The 21,354-nt window shown below is 46.1% G+C and overlaps 1 protein-coding gene across 1 annotated transcript in view; it reads right to left on the bottom strand.

Moving 5' to 3' along the window:
- Positions 1-10,840, bottom strand: part of Aldh1a2 (aldehyde dehydrogenase 1 family member A2) — a 59,520-nt gene extending 48,680 nt beyond the window's left edge. The window contains exon 1 of the mRNA XM_069995326.1: positions 10,675-10,840. Coding sequence (XP_069851427.1) covers positions 10,675-10,791 — 117 coding nt within the window. The 5' untranslated portion in view covers positions 10,792-10,840. The remainder of the gene's footprint in view (positions 1-10,674) is intronic.
- Between the last annotated feature and the right edge of the window lie 10,514 nt (positions 10,841-21,354).

The following is a 21,354-nucleotide window of genomic DNA, read 5'->3' as shown; positions in this document are numbered from 1 at the left end:
GAAAAGGATTAAAAGGAGGAGCTAGTCCACTCGGGAAGTAAAGGAGGAAGAGAAATGTATTCCCTCTGAAAGTGAAAACCGAAATCTGAAGCCTACAAGATCCAACTTAACGAAAACACACTCTGTCGGTATTTTCTGGTAGGAACATCATGCCCTGGAATGCTGATTATTTAAAAGGTTTTGGAGACCGTGTGAATTTCCCATTATGCATTCCCACTGAGGTCAGTGGGACTTGACAGCTGCTCAGCCGTGGGGGGAGATGACTGCTCAGAACAGGCGCCGTAGGACGTGGTGGCAGGTGTGGCTCCCACATAGGTAATAATCAAATTATACAAAATGATGGCTAGGAGAGGGGAGGGAGCAGGAGACTGTGAAGCATGTATCTGCATTCAACACCCTCACACATCCTTACCCCACACGAATCTGAATCTTCAATTCCATGACTGAGAAAACCACTTTTTAAATGCAAGACGAGTAAGCCAACAGGTGTTATTAGGGGTGGTGTGTGACTAACTGGTGAGGATACAAAGCTCCGTGGCATGGTCAAAAGGATCACACTTACCCAGGTGATTCAAACCTCAAGTACCAGATGGCTTCAGCCCATCCCGCTACCTTTCTTCATGGTTCACACTGCTGCTGGTGGCAGTTGAGCTTAATACTGACTTTAGTTTGGCAACAGCGGTCAAAGCACTTGGTTTGGGGTCTGGGAAGGTGGCTTAGTGGCAGGGTGCTTGCCTAGCATGCATAGAGCCCTGGGTTTGATTCCTCAGTACCACATACACAGAAGCCGGAAGTGGCACTGTGGCTCAAGTGGTAAAATGCTAGCCTTGAGCAATAGAAGCTCAGGGACAGTGTCCAGGCTGTAAGATCAAGCCCCAGGACTGGCGAAAGAAAGAGAAAGAAAGAAAGAAAGAAAGAAAGAAAGAAAGAAAGAAAGAAAGAAAGAAAGAAAGAAAGAAAGAAAGAAAGAAAGAAAGAAAGAAAGAAAGAAAGAAAGAGAGAGAGAGGAAGGAAGGAAGGGAGGGAGGGAGGGAGGGAGGAAGGAAGGAAGGAAGGAAGGAAGGAAGGAAGGAAGGAAGGAAGGAAGGAAGGAAAGAAGGAAGGAAAGTTGAATACTGGTGTTGCTACCTTCTATTATTACTGAGCCTGGAAAAATTACTAAACTTTAATATGATTGATTTTCTCCTTATAAAAGGGAGATATTAGCCAGATGCTGGTGGCTCACACCTGTAATCCTAGCTATTCAAGAGGCTGAGATCTGAGGATCCCAGTTTGAAGCTAGCCCACACAGGAAATACTGTGAGACCCTTATCTACAATTAACTACCAAAAAGTCAGAAGTGGAGCTGTGGCTCAAGTGGTAGAGCATCAGCCTTGAACAAAACAAAACAAAAAACCCATGGGCAGCCCTGAGGCCTTGAGTTCAAACCCCAAGATGGCACACAAAAAAAGAAACACATACATACACACACAGAGTATTCGTGCACTGGACATTTCTGAAGAATTTCCACTGCTGAGCTATGTGCTTCAAAAATACCAAGATGAGTGGGTTATATATAAGCTAGTACTGGCAGAGGAGTGGAGAGTTACCCAGAAAATACAAGCAACACAGCAAAACTGCACCATCCATAAACACAAGCAACTACTATAGTTACTCAAAGAACATAAGTTCACTTAAAAACAAGTTATGCAAGCAACATGGTTAGGCATTTATTCACACAGAGTTATAGACACAGAGGGGTGGATTCCACCCTTCATGTACAATAGCTCTGTAGAATTTGAGGAACACATACCTAGCTCAAACGACCTATGAAATCCAAACACAAAGGTAAATGTGTAACAGCAGCTCTAACTCCAACTGGAGTTACAACAGGAACAAAACACGAAGTACTGTGCTACATGCCAAGCCTGATATAAGGGATAAGGAAAATTCTCCAGGATGTTAACAGGCTAAAGCACAGCACGAAATCAGTTATTCAAGAAGATATGTTCCCCAAGGAATTCTTTTTTTCAGAATGTCAACTATAGATGTCTTCTCCACACTTATAAACAACACACAATGAAGAACTCATCTGTTTGACTCGACCTTTCAAAATTGTGGTCTCTTCGACCTTTCAAAATTGTGGTCTGTGTGTGTGTGTGTGTGAGAGTGAGAGAGAGAGACAGAGACAGAGACAGAGACAGAGAGAGACAGAGAGAGAGACAGAGAGAGACAGAGACAGCGACAGAGACAGAGACAGACAGACAGACAGAGACAGAGAGGGAGGGAAAGAGAGAAAGGGAGGAGAAAGTTAGGAAAAAGATGTTGGCACAATATAGCTGACAATGGACTGCGATGCTGGACTGCGATGCTGATTTTTTTTTAAATCACTACAAACCCAAAACACCTGTGGCTCATGCCTGTAATCCTAGCTATTCAGGAAGCTGAGATCTGAGTAGCAAGGTTCAAAGCCAGCCTGGGAAGGAAAGCCCATGAGACTCTTGTCTTCAATTAACCACCAAAAAAGCTGGAAACAGAGCAGTGGCTCAAGTAGTAAAGCACTAATCGAGCAAAAAAAGCTCAGGGACAGCACCCAAGCCCTAAGTTCAACACACACACACACACACACACACACACACACACACACACACACACACACACACACACACACACACACACACACACATATCACTACAAATCAGCAGTAAAGCACATACACAACAAATAAATAAGCAAATGATAAACTAGGCAATTTACAAGAAAGGATGTAAAATGGAATACAGATAGGAAAAGATTCTTGATCTCACAGAAATCAAGGAAATAAAAGTAAAATGATAAGGAGAGATCCCTTCACATTGATCCAATTGGCAAAGTCTGATAAGTACAAGAACTCCAAGTCTGGTGAGGACATAGAATGCTGGACAGCAGGATAACCATGTGAGCCAGAAATTTGACAATTCCTAATTCAGTTTCAGAGACAATATATTCCATAAGCTGGCAGTCTCTTTTGTACGCGTATGTTCTAGAAGCTGGAGAGCACCAGGCATGTAGCGGGCCACGCCCAGCGGCAATCAGTATAAACACCATTAACAGCAATCCGTTAGGATTGTCTTCAATGTCCATGGCAGAATGATTGAAATTGGATACACTCATAGAATGGAATATGCAACAATGGCAATGGCTAGCAAAAAATAAACAACACGGATTAGCCTTGAACATACATGACGCTAAGAATAAAGTGCCTTGAAGAAAGAGATAGATGGCTGACAGCTACTGCTTAAGCAAAATAGCCTGTGAAACAGTAACACCTAATGTGTATTAATACTAATGGATATATGGCTGTATACACCTATTAGAAAGATAAATGCTTCCTTTGAGGAAAGCAAGGGAGGAAAGGAAGAAAATAAGGATAGTTTATAGGAAAATTAGCATGGTGTGTGTGTGTGTGTGTGTGTGGTTGTGTGTGTGTGTGTGTGTGTGTGTGTGTGTGTGTGTGTGTGTGTGTGTGTGTGTGTGTGTGTGTGTGTGTGTGTGTGTGTGTGTGTGTGTGTGTGTGTGTGTGTGTGTGTTGGTCCTGGGGCTTGAACTCAGGACCTGGGAGCAATCCTTGAGCTTTGTTGCTCAAGGCTAGCTCTTTCCCACTTGAGCCACAGCTCCACTCCCATATACATCATTTTTAAAAATTATTTCGAACCACCTCCCTTATCTTTTTTTTTGCTTGAAAGAGACTTGTTTTTTCCTATCAGTGATACCCTACATTCTTATAGATAAGATTACAGGTATTTCCATGTCCACCTAGACAGTAGGAGGCTTTTTTCTTTCCCAAGACTTGGGGAATAAAGAATCTGCTCATTTGGCTCTCCAAAAGCCAGACAGTAGGGAAGAAAGAAAGCAGGACATAGCTTCTTCTGGAGGCAATAGAGCTGAACTGAAGCAAATAGACTACAATTAAGAGTGTTTACTCCCAGACATTCTAATTTTTAACCACATTGTTTTGAGGGCAATTAACCCCCCCTCCCCCGTTTACCCCCAGGGAAGTTGAGCGGCCAGCAGAAGTCAGGGTGCTGCAATCACCCCCATTATTATTCCAGGGGGCATTTTCAAAGCCTGAAGTGTCTTCAAATTATGTGACTCCATAGAGCCTTGCTGTAAATACACTGGAAAGAGTCAAGATTTGGGTAGCTCAGTGCTTCCGTTGCATTAAGAAAAAAGTTTTTAAACAATAAATGCATCTGAAAGTACGACAAACAAGTAACAGGGAAATGCTAAAGAGGAAAAGCTTCCCATCTGGAGAATGCCATGCATCTAAAAAGTTCAGTGGGATGGAGCATGGAGATAATTCTGCAAGGCAATTAAAAATTAACCAAGGTGACATTATGGCAGTCAACTCTGTGCACTCGATGTGGTGCTTCTGGAGAATTGAATGACTCTGAAATGACCTGTCACGGGGAATAAAGAAATTAAGGAAATGCAGCAGAGCGCCCATGGCTCCTGCCAGTAGTCCTAGTTACAGGAGAAGCTGAGATCTGAGAATCAAAGTTCAAAGCCAGCTTGGTACGGAAAGTCTGTGAGACTCTTACCTCCCATTAAACAGGAGAAAAGGCTGGAAGTGGAGCTGTGGGCTCATGTGGTAGTGTGCTAACCTAAGGCCTCGGTGCCATCTCTAAGCTTTTTATTTGCTCAAGGCTGACAATCACTTGAGTCACAGCTCCACTTCCAGCTTTTTGGTGATTAACTGGAAATAAGACTCTCACGGACTTTTCTGCCCCAGCTGGCTTTGAATCCTGAATCTCTAATCTCAACCTCCTGAGTAGCTAGGATTATAGGCATAAACCACCAGTGCCTGGCTCAAAGCCTATTTTAATTCATAATGCAGGTCTTTTCTTGTTTTCAAAGTCAAGAACTTGCCAACTTTCTCTAAAATGGACTCCACTACAACTCTGCCATTGTAGTCCCAAAGAAGCCACGGATAAGATGATAGGCTACTGAATGGATGTGGCTGTGTTACAATAAAACTTTATTTACAAAAGTGGGGCAGACAATCTGTTAGGTGTTTCCCCCCCATAAAATGCCAGTAAAACGCCGAAAAGAGAAACATGTATGTTTCATTATCCAACTGAGACTCAGAACTGCGACCATGTGTTGAGGCTTGAGATGCTTGTTGGCCCTGACCCTCTTGGCCATTATGCTTCATTGATAAGGGAGAGGAATAGGCAATTCTGGCTGGTGGGAAGCCTGGCTACACAGGGAAATCAGGTCTTACAGAATAGACTCCTCAGAGAATCTTCAGGCTTCTCACAGAAAAACAAAAACAAAAGCAAAAAACCCACCCTTCATCATTTTATAGAAGGATGGAACCAGAAGGGTCTCAGCAAATGATCATTCCATATGGTAACTGAAAGCTATGTTACAGAAGGCCCTGGGGGTGGGGGAGGGGGGAGGGGCGGAGCTCTCGGGAGAAATATCAAATCCAAATCTTACCGTGAAATTGTCTAGCTTTCCTGGGGTTAGAGATTATACAAACAGCAAAACGATATATAGTTCCAAAAATGTGTGTGTGTGCGTGCACATGCGTGTGTGCATGTGTGCATGTGCTGATCCTAAGGCGGGGCTCTGTCCCTAAGCTTTTCTGCTCAACACTAGTGCCCTTCTACTGGAGCCACAGGGCCACTTCTGGTTTTCTGGTGGTTAACTGGAGATTATAGAGTCTCGTGAACTTTCCTGCCCCAACTGGCTTAGAACCTGGATCTTCAGATCTCGGCCTCCTGAGTAGCTAGGATTACAGGCACGAGCCACCAGTGCCCAGCTCAAAAATATTTTTTTAAAAAAATTAAACTGTTATTATGAAAGTGATGTACAAAGGGGTTAATTACATAAATCAGGCGAAGAGTACATTTCTTTTTGGACAATGTCACCCCTTCTCTCAATCTCTCTAAAAATAATTTTTATAAGCCTGAAGTCCCCTAAAAACAAGCAATTTGATCCACAATTTATTATCAAAATGGACAAAACATGGTAAAGGTTTGAAATGAAACACCTGGACTGATAGCACATCTTTTTAATGAAAATTATGCTCTGGATAGGCAAAAATCGTGCCCTAGAACTTGAAAAAAAATCCCACAGAAAAATAAAAGGTGGTAAAGTCAGAAGTGGCTCAAATGGTAAAGCCCTAGCCTTTAGCATAAAAAGCTAAAGGACAGCACCCAGGCCCCGAGTTTAATCTGCCCCCAAGACCAGCATAAATACATATAAACGTCAAGGAAACAAAACCACCTTAAGTTGGTTAGTGTCATAACCTCTCAATATTTGTAACAGAAATAACACAAAAATAAAGATTTAAGCTCATTCTCTGAAAAAATGCAGGCAAGAAAAGTGAGGTATATGGTAAGAAAATCTTCGTCTTTAAAAAGTCAAAGCCAAGCTATTCCGTATCAATGATTTCTATTGCTTTCTACTCTTGTCTTTCCTTCAAAAGGTTTTGCCATCATTAAATAAAATATACATGAAAATTTTGGCCTTATATAAAATAAAGGTACCTATAAAACTGTCTGTGACATTAGAAGGGTTATTACCATTATTTATTACTAATTGATCAACTAACCTATTGCCAGACATCAGTTTTAGGCACTCCATCTTTCCACTAAGACCTTTAAGCTCCAGCCAGGTGCTAATGCCTCACCCCAGCTCCTCCTTGCTTCTTAGGAGGTTGAGAAAGAACTCAGGATTTAGGTTTGAAGCCAGCCCAGGCAAGGAAAGTCTGTGGTACTCTTACATCCATTAATTAATCAGCAAAAAGTTAGAAATGGAGGTATGGCTCAAGTGACAGGGCTTCAGCCTTGAGCCAAGAAGCCAAGAAAGCTGAAGAGGCATGAGTTCAAGCCCTAATACTAGCACACGCATGTGTGCATGCGTGACCTTAAACTCATAGAAGACATTTGTTCCCATAGTCCAAATGGAGCAGAAGGAAGTCTGGATTGGTAGAAAGCGTGTGACCCTTCCATGTGAACTCACACCCCAGAAAACGGTCTGTGCTGAGCAAAAAGTTGGTAAATGAATACAAAAGAGAAATGAAGGGTAGGCAACCAATGCATATTAGCTTTGCTTTTTCAGCTGATTGCCTTTTATTTTTCTCTACTATGGGAGATTAGTACTTGATACAGGTCCCCTTCTTCCCAGTGCTCTAGTTCCCCACATCAGAGCACTCAACCCTTTGTTAAGTTGAAATGAGTGTGTGTGTGTGTGTGTGTGTGTGTGTGTGTGTGTGTGTGTGTGTGTAAGGGGTGCTAGGAGATCCAGAAGATGCAGCCAACAGAAAAGGATAAATAGAACACATTTCAAGATGCACTGTAGTTATAAACTGCCCTGTAGGATTGAAAGCCTTTTGTATAACTACTTTAAAGACAATTAAAAAAATAAATTGAGAGAGACAGTGAGACAGAGACAGAGAGTTACAAAGACCCCAAGAAGCTGTAGGAGATGTTTTCTGAAATCAAGGACAGTCAGTTGATGGCTAAGCCTTGATTTTACAATGCTGTAATAATTTGGTCAACCACACCAAATTCGAACAACTAGATGGGATAAAATAGTGACAACTCAGGAAAAACTCAATTCACAAAGGCACAGCTAAAAGCAATCAGAATTGGCTATGCGCGCTGTTTTGAGTTTCACCATCTCCTTAGGACACAACCAATGGTGTGCATTCACACACGTTCAGCTCCCAACGGAGACCCTCCACAGTTCCAGCCACTTACTACTCTTCCTAACAGTCCTGAAGACAAAAAACATGTTCTTTTGGCACACATCACATTTGTAAAAGCCTCGGGTCTCGCTCACAGTAGTAGAAAATCAGAAATAGACATATTAAGTGAGGTCTCGCCACTTACCTTCAGTCTAAAGTGGACATTAACCCTTGAGAAAAGTGAACAGATTTTTTTTTTTAAACAACGGAATATAATTGCCTAGAAAACAATACAAAGTCATGGGTTTGGCAGCTTCGCCCTACTGGAAAACTCAACTCTCATTCTGTAGTACTTCCTGTGGATCACTGACAGGGAAAAGCAGTAACTTTTAATTCTGGTTCCCTAGACAAGTTCACGGGTGTAACGTATTCAACACACACTTGTTAAAATTCTCATCGGATGCATTATTTGTAAGTAATGACTTTATAAACACACTGGAAAGCCATGGAGAAAATCCTACTGGAATATCTTGCAGTAAAGACCTATTGAACATGACACTTGAACGGTGCACGATAAAATGGTTCTCTGATAAAGACGCTGTTTGTTTTCTATGTGTTTTCCAACAGATATTAAGGCATACTAAAATTTTTTACCCCATTACCTTAAATTTTTTTTACCTAATATAATATGGCATGGTTAGTCTAAAGGAGTGTGAATCCAAGAATTCTGCCTTCTTTGTTCTGTTTGAAAATATTCATTTCCTCCCTTCCTAACATAAGTGAATTTCAAAAATTCTCTCAATTTTTTTCCTTTCAGGTTAAAAAACGAACAAAAAAAAAAGCAAACCAAAAAAACAGCCGTTACCTTGGGCTATCAAAAATACAACCTTCCCTGTCAATGTTAAATAATAAAAACAAACTGCACATCCAAGATTCTTGTCTTAGGAAATTTAGTAAGTCTCTCTAAAGACCTGGGAAGGGAACTGAAGGCACTGGTCACAATTACCTGATTTTACAAGTTCTCGTGAAAGAGCTCGATTTTCGTTTAGTGCCAGTCAGTGTTTATGAGGGTTGTTTGTCAAGACAAAAATAAGGTGCCCCCTCCCCACAAATTTAAGAATCGAATTACAATCCATTATTTCATTTCCGATTGTTTTTCTTTGTAATAAGAGGGAAAGAGGATACTAGATTTAAAAAAAAAAAAAAAGTCTTTCCCGACTATAAGATTCCACACTGAAGGCTCCAATTAGCTATAAATCAGCTGCCAAAGGGGAGAAAGAGAGGAGACAGTTGTTGGTTTTTGGAATATTGGAACCGCTTTTCGTTGAAATTCTTAAGACACCCAGTGAATACCTTTTTAAAAAGATTTAAAATTCAAAAACACAAAACCAAACGACTTCCAGTGGCTAGGAGGAAAATCTGATCTAAAGTCAGATGAAAACAAACCCTCCTAAACCTGGGGCGGGTCAGGCCCTCCTTTTCACACGTAGACCCTCCCCCCCCCCCCCGCCCCATCCCAGACCTCTGAAGAGCCCCTGAAGAGGTTAGAGACCCTCATAAAACTCAACTTTTTATGTCGCAGGCTTTCTCTGCCTGTTTTTAAGCCCGCAGCGCAGGCACCCAATACCAGCATTGTTATGCAAACAAGGCCTAAAGGGCTATAACCATTAATGACCTGTCATTAAGGCGGCTTTCAAAAAAATTTGTCACACCATCTCCAAAGAGCTAACAGGTACCTTAAATCCCTCTAAATCGGCCTAGGGACGCACGAATCCTCCTGATGGTGTCCTAACACTCAATCAAAGTGACAATTTCATGTTTCTGATTTTTTTTTGGGGGGGGTAGGGGGGAGAAGGGTAGGGAGTGGAAGGAAAAGAAGTCTTTTTCCTCCAACCACGGAAGCCACAACCAAACCATTTACTTCTCCACCAACTCCAGTGGATCTCGGAGTCGGCAGGATGGCCAGATGCCTTCCAGCCAAATCCGATGCCTGCACAATGTATTTACGCTCGCTGGTTTGTGGTGGGAATAGAAAAAGAGGAATAAAATCCAATCTAGACCTGCAACACGAGGCGCACCTCCCACACGCACCCCAGCCCGAGTGTGCACACAACTGACCCCCTTTTTTCCCCCTATGTCGAATTTGTGGAAAGCCAGCACATTCACTTTCCATTGGATAGCAGCCGTGTACTTTCTTTTGCTTGACTTCTCTTTTCTTTTTCTTCTCTCCCTCTTTCTCACCCCCCCTCCTTTTTTAAATTTTTGGTGGTGCAACCACCAACATTCTTGCCAAATCAACCACCACAAGAAACCAGATGCCCGGGTTTGTTATACAAAGAAGAAAGAAGAAGAAAGAAGGAGAAAGGAGAAAGGAGGAGGAGGAGGAGGAGGAGGAGGAGGAGGAGGAGGAGGAGGAGGAGGAGGAGGAGGAGGAGGAGGAGGAGGAGGAGGAGTGATGATGGTGATGATGATGGTGATGATGATGATGATGATTTCACTGCAAACGCGAACTCTCTAACTTGCACACGGTGCGCCCTTTGCGCGTTTCCGGGGTGGGGTGGGGTGGGGGGTCCCTGGGACACTCTGCCTTCACCACATTCAAGCGAAGACCCCGACACCGACCCGGGCTCCGCGGTGGCTGGGGCCGGGGCCGGGTGAGATCTGTCCGGTCCGCCGCCGTCCTCGCCCAGCCCGGCCCGCCCCAGGGACCCCCGGGAGCCCAGCGAGCTGCGGGGCGGCCGGGGGAGGAAAGCGGCCCGCGGCGGCGGGAGCCGGGCCCTCGAGGGGGCGGCGCCGGGCACCACGACAACCGAAGCCGCCCGCCCGCCCGCCCGCCCGCCCGCCCGCGCCGGAGCCGTTGCCGGCGATCGCGCGCGCGCGGCCCGCGGCCCGGAGCCGGGTCGCGGGCGGCGTCCGGGGGGCCCCGCGCGGGCGGGCGGGCGGGCGGCCGGCCGGCCGGGGCGGGCCCGCGGCGCCCGCGGCGGTGAGGCGGGGTCGGGGTCCCGCGGCCGCCGTACCTGGGTGTACTTGATCTCCAGGTTGGGCGTGGGCGACGGCCGGAGCTGCAGGGACGCCATGAGCGCCGCGGCGTCGGGCGGCGCGGCTCCGGGCAGCGCGATCTGGCTGGAGGTCATGATGGGCCCCCGCGGTGCGGGGCGCGGGGCGGCGCGGGGCGCGGGCGGAGCGGGCGGCGGCGGTGCGCGCGGGGCGGCCGGGCGCCCGGATTCTAGGCAGGTGTCAGGCCCCGGGGCTGCTCTTATTGGACGTGCGCGGGGGGGCCGGGGCGCGGGGCGGGGGGGGGGCCGGGCCCGTCCCACCTGGGCCGCCCCGATTTACATAGAGTCCGCGCCCCCCCTCCTCCTCCTCCTGCGCGCGCCTCCCCGCACGGCCGCCCCCGCGCGCGCGCGCCCCTCCCGTCCCCCCCACCTCGTCCTCCCCCCACACACACCCCGCCCGGGGCCGGGCCTGGGGCTGGAACTCAGGACCCTGCGTCCTGTCCCTGAGATTTAACCTTCGCCCCCTCCCCGCTCATGGCTGGGGCGCTAACCACTTGAGCCACAGCTCCACGTCCAGCTTTGGGGTGGGGATGAGGCTCACAGACTTTCCACCCCCACCCCACCCCCGTCCCCTCCGGGCTGGTTTCGAACCACAATGTTCAGACTGAGCCTGCCGAGGAGGAGGAGCTGGGATTAGAGGCGTGAGCACCGGTGCCCGGCAGCTCTGGTTGTTGACAGCAGCTGCATGCCCAGCTTGGATTGGGGGGCGCGGGGCGCGGTTACCCCTGGCGCTGTGCAGCCGCCCGGCCTTGGGACACCCACCCTTGGGATCTGAATTCACCTCCGGAAGTTTCTCTGTGCTGGGTGGGCGGAATCCGTGTTCCTGCACCGTCTCTCTCCGTCTGAGGATCTGAAAGAGGCACGTGGTTTGACGTATTATAAACAAACAAACAAATAAGTTAGGGACCTGAGGTGGGACGCAGAGCAACCCCCGCGCTTCCCTGCAGACACCGGGGCGCGCCAGGGGCCCCACTCCGCTCCAACGGGACGTGCTGGCCCCTGGACTCGCCTCCAATCAAGTTTTCTCCTGAAAACTCTTGTAACCCGGGCGGGCTCCATGCGAGGTGTGTTTCTAGAGACACTTATGGAGAGCTGTCCGTGCTGCTGCTGCTGTTTGGCCAGCCAGGCTGAGTTTAGGATGCTGGGACCCCTCATGAGCACTTTCTATAAAGTAAATTCACTTGTTTTTCATGTAAGGTCGACACTCACTGTTTACTTGAGATCCAAACGCTCATTTAATTATCCTTGCCCTCTTAACATCCAGAAGAAGAAGAGGCAAGAGACTGTGGCCTTTCTGAACCATAAGAATCCCTGCGCTGTTAGTTACCTGCGTCTTTCCTTTGCCCAGCCTCTGGCGGCCTCGTTCCCTGCTGGGGACACTTGCAGCGTCAGAGCAGACTGCTCACTGGTCATCGTTCCCAAACCCTCCCTTTGTCAGGGAATACCATTCTTTAATTTTAAAATAGGATCTTCCGCTTTGGGGATGGGGATGAGGGGGGGAACCCCTGAAAACGACATTAAAAATGAGAACTCGATATGCCTTTGATCTAGGACCCAGAGTCCACTTCATCCACATTCTAGAATCTTCTATCTGGGTACAGGGATGAGCTCAGTATTTCATCTCTGGGACTGGAGGAAATTCCAACACCAGCCAGGCAGCCAGTCCCTGCGCCCGAGGAAAAGGCACTGGCGCCCTCTGCAGCTGACGGGGCGCATGTGCAGGCGAGGGTTCCTACTGAACACATCAGCGCTTACTTGGAGGTGTTGGATTCCAGAGTAGTAAATCATCTTTGGGAAATTGGAACTTTGGGGAGGGGCATCATCTTGGGACTTCAGATAAGTGTTAGACAGAGGTCAGTTTACAGGAAAGACTTTCTCTAAAGGACCTTTTTTTTTAATTTGGGGAGAGAAAAGTACAATAGTGTTGAATCAGTTAAATGGGCCACAGAAAAAGTCCTGCGCCTAGAACCTAAGTACCACTCAGGGTGCTGAGAGTGTGAGGCACTCAGTACCTCTGAGCAAGTGGCAGGGGTGTGCTTATGGCTTTTGTGCTTCTACAAGCATTCCACTCTGGGGAACTTTGGGCCTGAAGAATTCTGTGAGAATTCTTGGGACAGAAACCACGTTCCTATGAACTAGAAAACCAAAGCGAATGAGGAGTCCCTGTGTCCCCCTTCCCTCTGTGACCGAAAGACAGTGAGGAAGGAAGGCCAGACAGAGGTGTTAACAACAGATGGGGAAAGCGAACCTCTTCTCAACCACACGATTTGCTGTGTGAAAGGCACAGGACAAAAAAGGGAGACACGCAAGGCTGGGGACACGGGTATCCAGTTTTAACACTCCGAACTAAAGAGGGGGTTCTTAGGCAGGTGTATGTCCCCTTTCTTAGAGCATCTGTGAGTCTCTGGTTGCTGGTACCAACCCTGGAATTCAAAGCAAACAAGTTCAGTATTTTAAAACAAAATTCACTGATGCCGGGTGTGGTGGCTCATGCCTGTAATCCTAGCTATTCAGGAGGCTGAGATCTGAGGATGGCGGTTCAAAGCCAGCCCAGGCAAGAAAGTCCGTGAGACTCTTATCTCCGATAAACCACTCCGAAAACTGCAAGTGGTGCGGTGGCTCGAGTGGTAGAGTGCTAGCCTTGAGCTAAAGAGCTGAGGGACAGTGCCCAGGCCCAGAGTTCAAGCCCCATGACCGATGAGAGAGAGAGAGAGAGAGAGAGAGAGAGAGAGAGAGAGAGAGAGAGAGAGAGAGAGAGAGAGAGAGAGAGAGAGAGAGAGAGAGAGAGAGAGAGAGAGAGAGAGAGGAGAGAGAGAGAGAAGACAGACAGAGAGAGAGAGACAGACAGACAGAATCACTGACTCAGGCATAGAGAGTATAAAGAACACAAAAACCCACGGCAGTGCCCCATTCCACAGTGAGCCTGGAATGAATCCACTCCAGGACTATTGGAAACACAGAAGAGGATCCAAGCTGAAAGACAGTGACTGATTTTCTTTATTCTCTACTAGGTGCCATAGAAGTTATAAAGCACTAGCCAGGTGCCAGTGGCTCACGCCTGCAAGCCTAGCTATTCAGGAGGCTGAGACCTGAGGATCATGGTTCAAAACCAGCCCAGGCAGGACAGTCTGGTAGACTCTAACCTCCAATTAAACACCAAAAAGCCTAATGTGGAGCTGCGGCTCAAGTGGTAGAGCACTGGCCTTGAGCAAAAAAAGCTAAGAGACGGTGTCCAGGCCCTGAGTTCAAGCTCCAGTGCAGCCCCACCCCCACACACCCTCCAACACACCAAGATATAAAGCACAAAAGATCAAGAGGACATTTTCGGAAACATGATACCATGAAGAACTTCTCTGATACTTTTAAATGTGGCGATGACTCATGTTGTCCGGTAAGCTCATTTTATAAAACGGGGATTTCTAAACCCAAATGCTTTGGAATGCTGTGATTGCATCCTATTTTTTAAATTCCAATTTCTATTATCTCAAATGTGTGACTCTTTGGTAGATGCCAGAAAGATGTGAAAACAGAGGAAAAACCAAAGGCATTTAAATGTCCACCCTGCCCCCCACCCCTTCAAGAAAACTAAAGGATCACATGATACAGACAGATGTCACCTTACTCCTGCTTGGACGGGGGTGGGGGGTTGACGGGCTTTCCACCCATTCATGGAATAATCCAAAGGTTTTTCAACCTCAGCCCCAATTACAATCATTTAGGGAGCTTGAAAAAAATATGATGTCACTGGGTATGGGTGGCTTATGCCCTATAATCCTAGCCACTCAGAAGGCTGAGATCTGTGAATGGAGCCAGCCTGGGCAGGCAAATCTGAGAGACTCCCATCTCCAGTTAACCAGCAAAAATCAACTGGAATGGAGGCATGGTTCAAGTGGTAGAGCACCAACCGTGAATGAAAAAAGCCAAGTGAAAGCATGAGGCATTGAATTCAAGCCCAGTACACATACACATGTACACATACACACACACACACACACACACACGCGTGCGCACACACACACACACACACATACACACAGAGGCAGAATGGAATGCCCCCCCCCCCGCAGCCTTCCATCTGTCTGTTGATCCAAGGTATTGATAACTCTTTGCAAAGACTCCTGGTGTCTGTAAGACATAGCTTGGTTTGAGGGCCACAGTTAAGCTCAAGGGGTCACAGTGTAAGGTTACTCTGTAACCTCTGATTTGGTGAGTTCTACTCCTTTACACTTTCCAGTGCTCTCACTTTGCTACTTTTAATTTAGTATTTGAAAAACACATCAAGCCTCAAATGGGCTGACCTTTCCACTAATGTGTTTCACCTAAATTAACCAAGGCAATTAGAATCGTGCACTTTCCAGGTCACATTTATCAAGTCTTAAATGCTTGGTTTGGTGGCATGGTTTAACTTTTTTTTTATTATTACCCTTTAAATCTGTAGAAATGTCGTCCATCTAATTAGTCCACCTTACATATTCAATTAATAGATTCATTACGGGCTAATGAATGTGGAGATGCATGGCAGCATCTGTCTGACAAAGAGTTTCTTTCCTGCTAGGAAAAAGGGAAATAATACATTATGTAAGTTAATCAGCATGAACTTCCCTTTGGGAGGGGGGAGCAATACTGGGGCTTGAACTCAGGTCTTGGGTGCTTCATTTAGCTGCCATTCTGTGACTTGAACCACAGCTCCACATCCGGCTTTTTGTTGATTAATTGGAAAGAAAAGTCTTACAAACTTTCCTGCCCGGGTTGGCTTGGAACTGTGATCCTCAGATCTCAGCTTCCTGACTAGCTAGGATTACAGGCATGAACAACCACCAGTACTGGGCCTAAAGATCTGTTTTTAAATGGGATCTTCTGAAATAGAAAGGTACTGTCAAAAGCACTGTAAACACCGCCATTTTCTGCACTTCTGTGGGCCATGTGTCTCTTGGGATCCCAGTGGCTCATCTGTCGTGCAAGATATTGGAACTCCCATGGTTTCCCCCAAACACCTGAGTACAAGAATCTCTTGGGGTGGGGGTGGGGGACTGACATCACTAAACACAGGTCCTGGGACCCCAGCTTAGGAGATGAATCTGGTGGAGCAAGGTTCAATCCGGTGATCTGCTTTGTGGCAAGTAATGGAAGATGCTAAGGAAGTCTGTGCTCGATGACCTGTGAGTTCCACGCCGGACTTGACTGCATGGCCCACTGGAGTCACGACTCGCATTTGGCTATGCTGTGCCAAGGGGTTGAGGTAAGGTTGAGGAGAAGAGGCGTACAGTCACATGCAGAATGTAAAAGGGCCGCCCGCTCATCAGTACAATAGGTAGAAAGGGGTTCGAGGCCAGCAACAGAAAAGGTCAACTTTGGGGCTGGGAAGATGGCTCAGGGATAGAGTGCATGCCTGGCATGCATGAGGCCTTGGGTTCGATTCCTCAGCACCACATAAACTGAAAAAGCCAGAAGTGGTGCTATGGCTCAAGTGGTAGAGTGCTAGCCTTGATTTGAAAAGCTCAGGGACAGTGCCCAGGCCCAGAGTTCAAGCCCCACAACTGACAAAAAAAGAAAAAGAAAAAGATCAACTTTATCCCAACCATCCACACATCTTCCCCCTCACTAGGGACTCAAACTACTCCTGCTCCCCGCTCCCCGTAGGAATTCATCGGGTACCCTTTACTTGTCCCTGAAATTCAGGGCTACATTATGTTGTTCGAGAGATACCCAAGGCTAGGACCAAAACGGGAGGACAGGGAGAAGGGCAGGGAGAAGGACAGTGAGGAAGAAGGTAGAAGATGAAGAGCTTGGTGAGGAAAGGGTTAAGCCCACGGCCACCCTTGTGGCATCGCTAGCCCCTTCTTAGTGGCCCTGTGTGGCATATCACAGCCCTTTCCTTTTCATCGGCCTCCTCCCCAGCCTTTGGAGGGCTCTAGGGATTTCTCCCACCCTTAAGTTCCCTTTGATTTCAGAAGGATCCTTTTTCGGGGCCCTCTTCTGCATTTGTCTACTTGACAAGGTTGACAGTCAGTGACTTACACACCACAGCCCTTGTAATCATGCTAGCGTGGGGAAGTGACCTTGAATGTATTCGTGAGAGAGGCCAAGAGTTGTAGGATACGTGACTTTCCCCTGCAACAGATGTTTAAGGGAAAAGGAATGATGCAGTTATTGCAGAAAGATCATAGAGGATGAACACTGAGAATGAGCTGTAGGATCTGAAAACAGACTAGTGGCCTTTAAATGGGCCTCTCACACCCGTAATTCTAGCTGAGATAGGAGGATCACAGTTCCAAGCCAGCAGGAGCAGAAAAGTCCATGAAGACTCATATCTCCAATTAGATACCAAAAAAAAATCCAGAAGTGTAGTTCAAGTGCTAGAGTGCTAGCCTTAAGCACAAAAGCTTGGGGAAAGGGCCCAGGCCCTGAGTTCAAGCCCCAGGACCAAGCCCACAAATAAATAAATAAATAAGCAAATAGGGACTGGGAAAGTGGATCAGCGGTACAGTGCTTGCCTTGCATGCATGAGGCCGTGGGTTCGATTCCTCAGCACCACATAAGCAGAAAAAGCCAGAAGTGGCGCTGTGGCTCAAGTGGTAGGGCTTTGAGCTGAAGAGCTGAGGGACAGCGCCCAGGCCCAGAGTTCAGGCCCCATAACCGCCAATAAACAAACAAACAAACAAACATAAATAAAAAAAATAAAGGAAACCAAAGAAATACGAAAACTAGGCAGCTTTCCAGGACTATAGAGGCTTCTTTGTTGGAAGATACTGAAATAAGTGAAAATAATGGAACATAATTTTTTCATTCTAATTTGAAGGTTCCATTTTTTCACTTAATTCAGGATTTTTAAAAATACGTTATGTCTGAATGCTTTGCCTGTTTTGTTTCTTAGGCTTTGTCCAATAGACATAGCAATTTCCCTTATGTTGGGTTGATTATAGTTTATAGCTTTCTCTCTGATCACTTTATTATCTCTCCTTTCTCGTTCACTCTCCTCTCTCTTCTTCCCGTCCCCCTCTACATTTTAAGACTTTTATCCACACAACCAATTAGAATTTTTAGTCATGCTGGTTTGTCCCTTGCTGTTCCCAATTATCGTTGTACAAGTTGCAATGATGTTTTCTTCTCAATTTAGCATCCTTAAAAAAAATCCCCTGTGACTTTTTTTTTTGAGGGGGGGGAGTCCAGTCTTGGGGCTTGAACTCAGGGACTGGGTGTTATTCCTGAGTCTCTTTGTGCTCAAGGCTGGCACTCCACCTCCTTGAGCCACAGTGCCTCTTCCAGCTTTTTCTGAGTAGTTTATTGGAGATAAGAGTCTCACGGACTTTTTCCACCTGGGCTAGCTTCGAACTGCGATCCTCAGATCTCAGGCTCGGGAGTAGCTTGGATTACAGGCGTGAGCTCCTGTGACTTTTGAAAGTTGTTTCTCCTCTGAATGCCTGTCTACTTGAACTCATCATTCTACTGAGTCCTTTGATACCTTGGAGCCTGTGTAGTTGACCTCTAAGATGGTGAAGTAGCCAAGGGTTGAACTCTGCACTGCTTATTTTATTGTACAGGTGATATACAGGTGATATTCAGTTACATAAGGTAATGAGTACATTTCTTTTTGAAGTGTTACCCTCCCTCACTCATTTTCTACCACTTTCCCTCCCCCCAGGTTGTACAATGTAGTTACTAGTGAGTATTGCTATTGCATTGGTTCACTTTTGTCCCACTGTTTCCGTGATTCCCCCTCCCTTCTCCAAATCAGATAAACTTATATACAAGACAAAGGGTACCAAAATCAGAAACAGAAACCACAGGGAATAAACCAGAGGAAGAAAAAAAAAGTGAAAGACAAAAGTCATAACTGCAGGCTGGGAATGTGGCTTAGTGGCAGAGTGCTTGCCTAGCATGCATGAAGCCTTGGGTTCGATTCCTCAGTACCACATAAACAGAAAAAGCTGGAAGTGGCGCTGTGGCTCAACTGGTAGAGTGCTAGCCTTGAGCAAAAGAGGCTCAGGGACAGTGCCCAGGCCCTGAGTTCAAGCCCTATGACTGGCAGAAAGAAAGGAAGAAAGGAAGAAAGGAAGGAAGGAAGGAAGGAAGGAAGGAAGGAAGAAAGAAAGAAAGAAAGAAAGAAAGAAAGAAAGAAAGAAAGAAGGTGGCTCACGCCTGTAATCCTAGCTGCTCAGGAGGCTGAGATTTGAGGATCATGGTTCAAAGCCAGCCCGGGCAAGAGAGACCGTGAGACTCCTATCTCCAATAAAACCATCAGAAAACCGGAAGTGGCGCTGTAGCTCAAGTGGTAGAGCGCTCGCCTTGAGCTGAAGAGCTGAGGGACAGCGCCCAGGCCCAGAGTTCAAGCCCTTGTTTCCACATCATAAAGTTCATCTCAATTTGTATCATTTTATATGGTCATATGTACATGGCTAGTGGGCTATTGTGATCCTACGCTACAATTATCCTAGGTGTATACTAATTATTACAAATGAGGGAAACCATGGAACCTTTGTTTCTTTGGGTCTGCTTACTTCACTTAATATTTTTTTCCCTAGTGTTTCTATTTCCTTACAAATGGGGTAATGTCATTCTTTCTGATGGAAGCATTGTGTATATGTACCACATTTTTCTGATCCATTCATCTACTGAGGGGCATCTGGGTTGATTCCATATCTTAGCTATGGTAAATAAAGCTACAATTAACATATAGTTTCTGCACTTCTTTTTTGATGTTCATTCATTCCATCCAGCCTTGTGGCTCCAGTATGAAGTGATGCTTGTAGACAGCTTCGAGTTTTTGCCAGACTGTCCAGACGGGGGCGCAAGAGAGCTTACTTGAGCGGGGGACAGTTTTCGCGAAGAGGCCTGCTTGTCTTGCTCTTTCAATCTCATTATGGTACAGAGGACAGACGAATGATCCATGAAGACGTTCATACCCAATTTCCCCAAACTGTGACTATCTACCATCCAGGAAAAGAGAGGACAATGCAGGTGTGCTTAAGGTAAAGATCTTGGGAGGAATATCCTGGAACAGCCTGAGAGGAATGTAATCACACACTTGTAAGAGAGTCAGGGAGAAGAGAGAAGGGAGGAAAGCACAGGTGGACTAATGTGCTTTGAAGATGGAGGAAGGGGTCATGAGCCAAGGAATGCAGGAAGCCTCTGGAGCTTGAGAAGGTGAAGAAACAGATTGTCCTCAAGAGCCTGTAGAAACAGCACAGCTCTGCAGGTAACTTGATTCTAGTCCTGTAAGGCACATCTTGGACCTTTGCCCACCAGAACTGTAACATGCTAAAATCTGTGTTAAGTCATAGACTTATGGTAGTTTGTGGTGGTTATAACAATGTAACTGTTATATCGCTGGGGTCACAGGACTGTCACCATGTGTGGACATATTTTTTTGACATAAAGTATCTTCATAGAACAATCTTTCCCCTTGATCTGCATTATATCAGATCAACTGGATCTATATGGTATCATACATATCAGGAGTGGATCATCGTAGAACTCCAAGGCGAATCTCCCAGTAACTCTCACAGGAAGACTTTTAGCCCTGAATGCTCCACTATTCATAGATGAGGATCAGCCGAAGAGCCAGTAAAATCAGTACATTCCCAAAGGGAAGACAAGGAATTAGAGCTCACATCCTAACTTTGTCACACGCTAGCTCTTGGGGAGTTATCAACCCCCCTGCACCTTATTTAGTCTCTGTGTTCTGTGATCGTCTGGATTTCTCTACAAGAAAGATGATCCTATTATATTAACTACCTTGGAGACAGACATGCCAAACAAAGTACCTAATACCAGCCAGGGAAGATAAACGATGTATAAATTTACCAAACTTAGCAAAACTCTCTGTGACTTCTGATTTTGAGTGAGACTATCCTGAGAGACAGGGCTTCTTTCTATTCACTTTCTTGGACCCTGGATCTACTCCAGTGCTAACCACATATTCATTAAGAAAAAAAAAAGAAAGAAATTTGCTGGCACCACTGGTTCATGCCTGTAATCCTAGCTACTTAGGAGGCTGAGATCTGAGGATCGTGGTCCAAAGCCAGCTCAGGCAGGAAAGTCTGTGAGACTCTTATCTCCAGTAAACCACCAGAAATCCAGAAGTGGTGCTGTGGCTCAAGTGGTAGAGTGCTAGCCTTGAGCAAAGGAAGCTCAGAGAAAGTGTGCAGGCTTTGAGTTCAAGCCCCAGGACTGGTTTAAAAAAAATCCTTGCTGATCAAGAGGCTAAGATCCTCAGATCTTAGATCAAAACCAACCTGGGCAGAAAAGTGTGAGACATTCTATCTCCAATTAACTAACGGAAAAAAACTGAGTCGGAGATGTGGCTCAAATAGTAGAAAACCAACTGTGTGCAAATGCACACATACACACAAACAGTTTGGCTCAACAAGGTAGATAGGAAAACAATCTTTCATTCTATAAAGTTAATGTAGACAACATGCCCTATCATTATGGGGTTTTGTTTGTTTGTTTTGTTTTATTGTTGTTGCTGGTCATAGAGCTTGAACCCTGGGCCTGGGCACTGTCCCTCAGCTCTTCAGCTCAAGGCAAGCGCTCTACCACTTGAACCACAGCACTACTTCTGGTTTTCTGGTAGTTTATTGAAGATAAGAGTCTCACAGCTTTTCCTGCCCAGGCTGGCTTTGAACCGTGATCCTTAGA

This window comes from Dipodomys merriami, unplaced genomic scaffold (assembly GCF_024711535.1).
Source record: "Dipodomys merriami isolate MVZ:Mamm:240054 unplaced genomic scaffold, mDipMer1.0.p SCAF_48, whole genome shotgun sequence".
Lineage (NCBI taxonomy): Eukaryota > Metazoa > Chordata > Mammalia > Rodentia > Heteromyidae > Dipodomys > Dipodomys merriami.
Note: the sequence above shows the minus strand (reverse complement) of the source record. Positions and strands in the feature narration are given on the sequence as shown.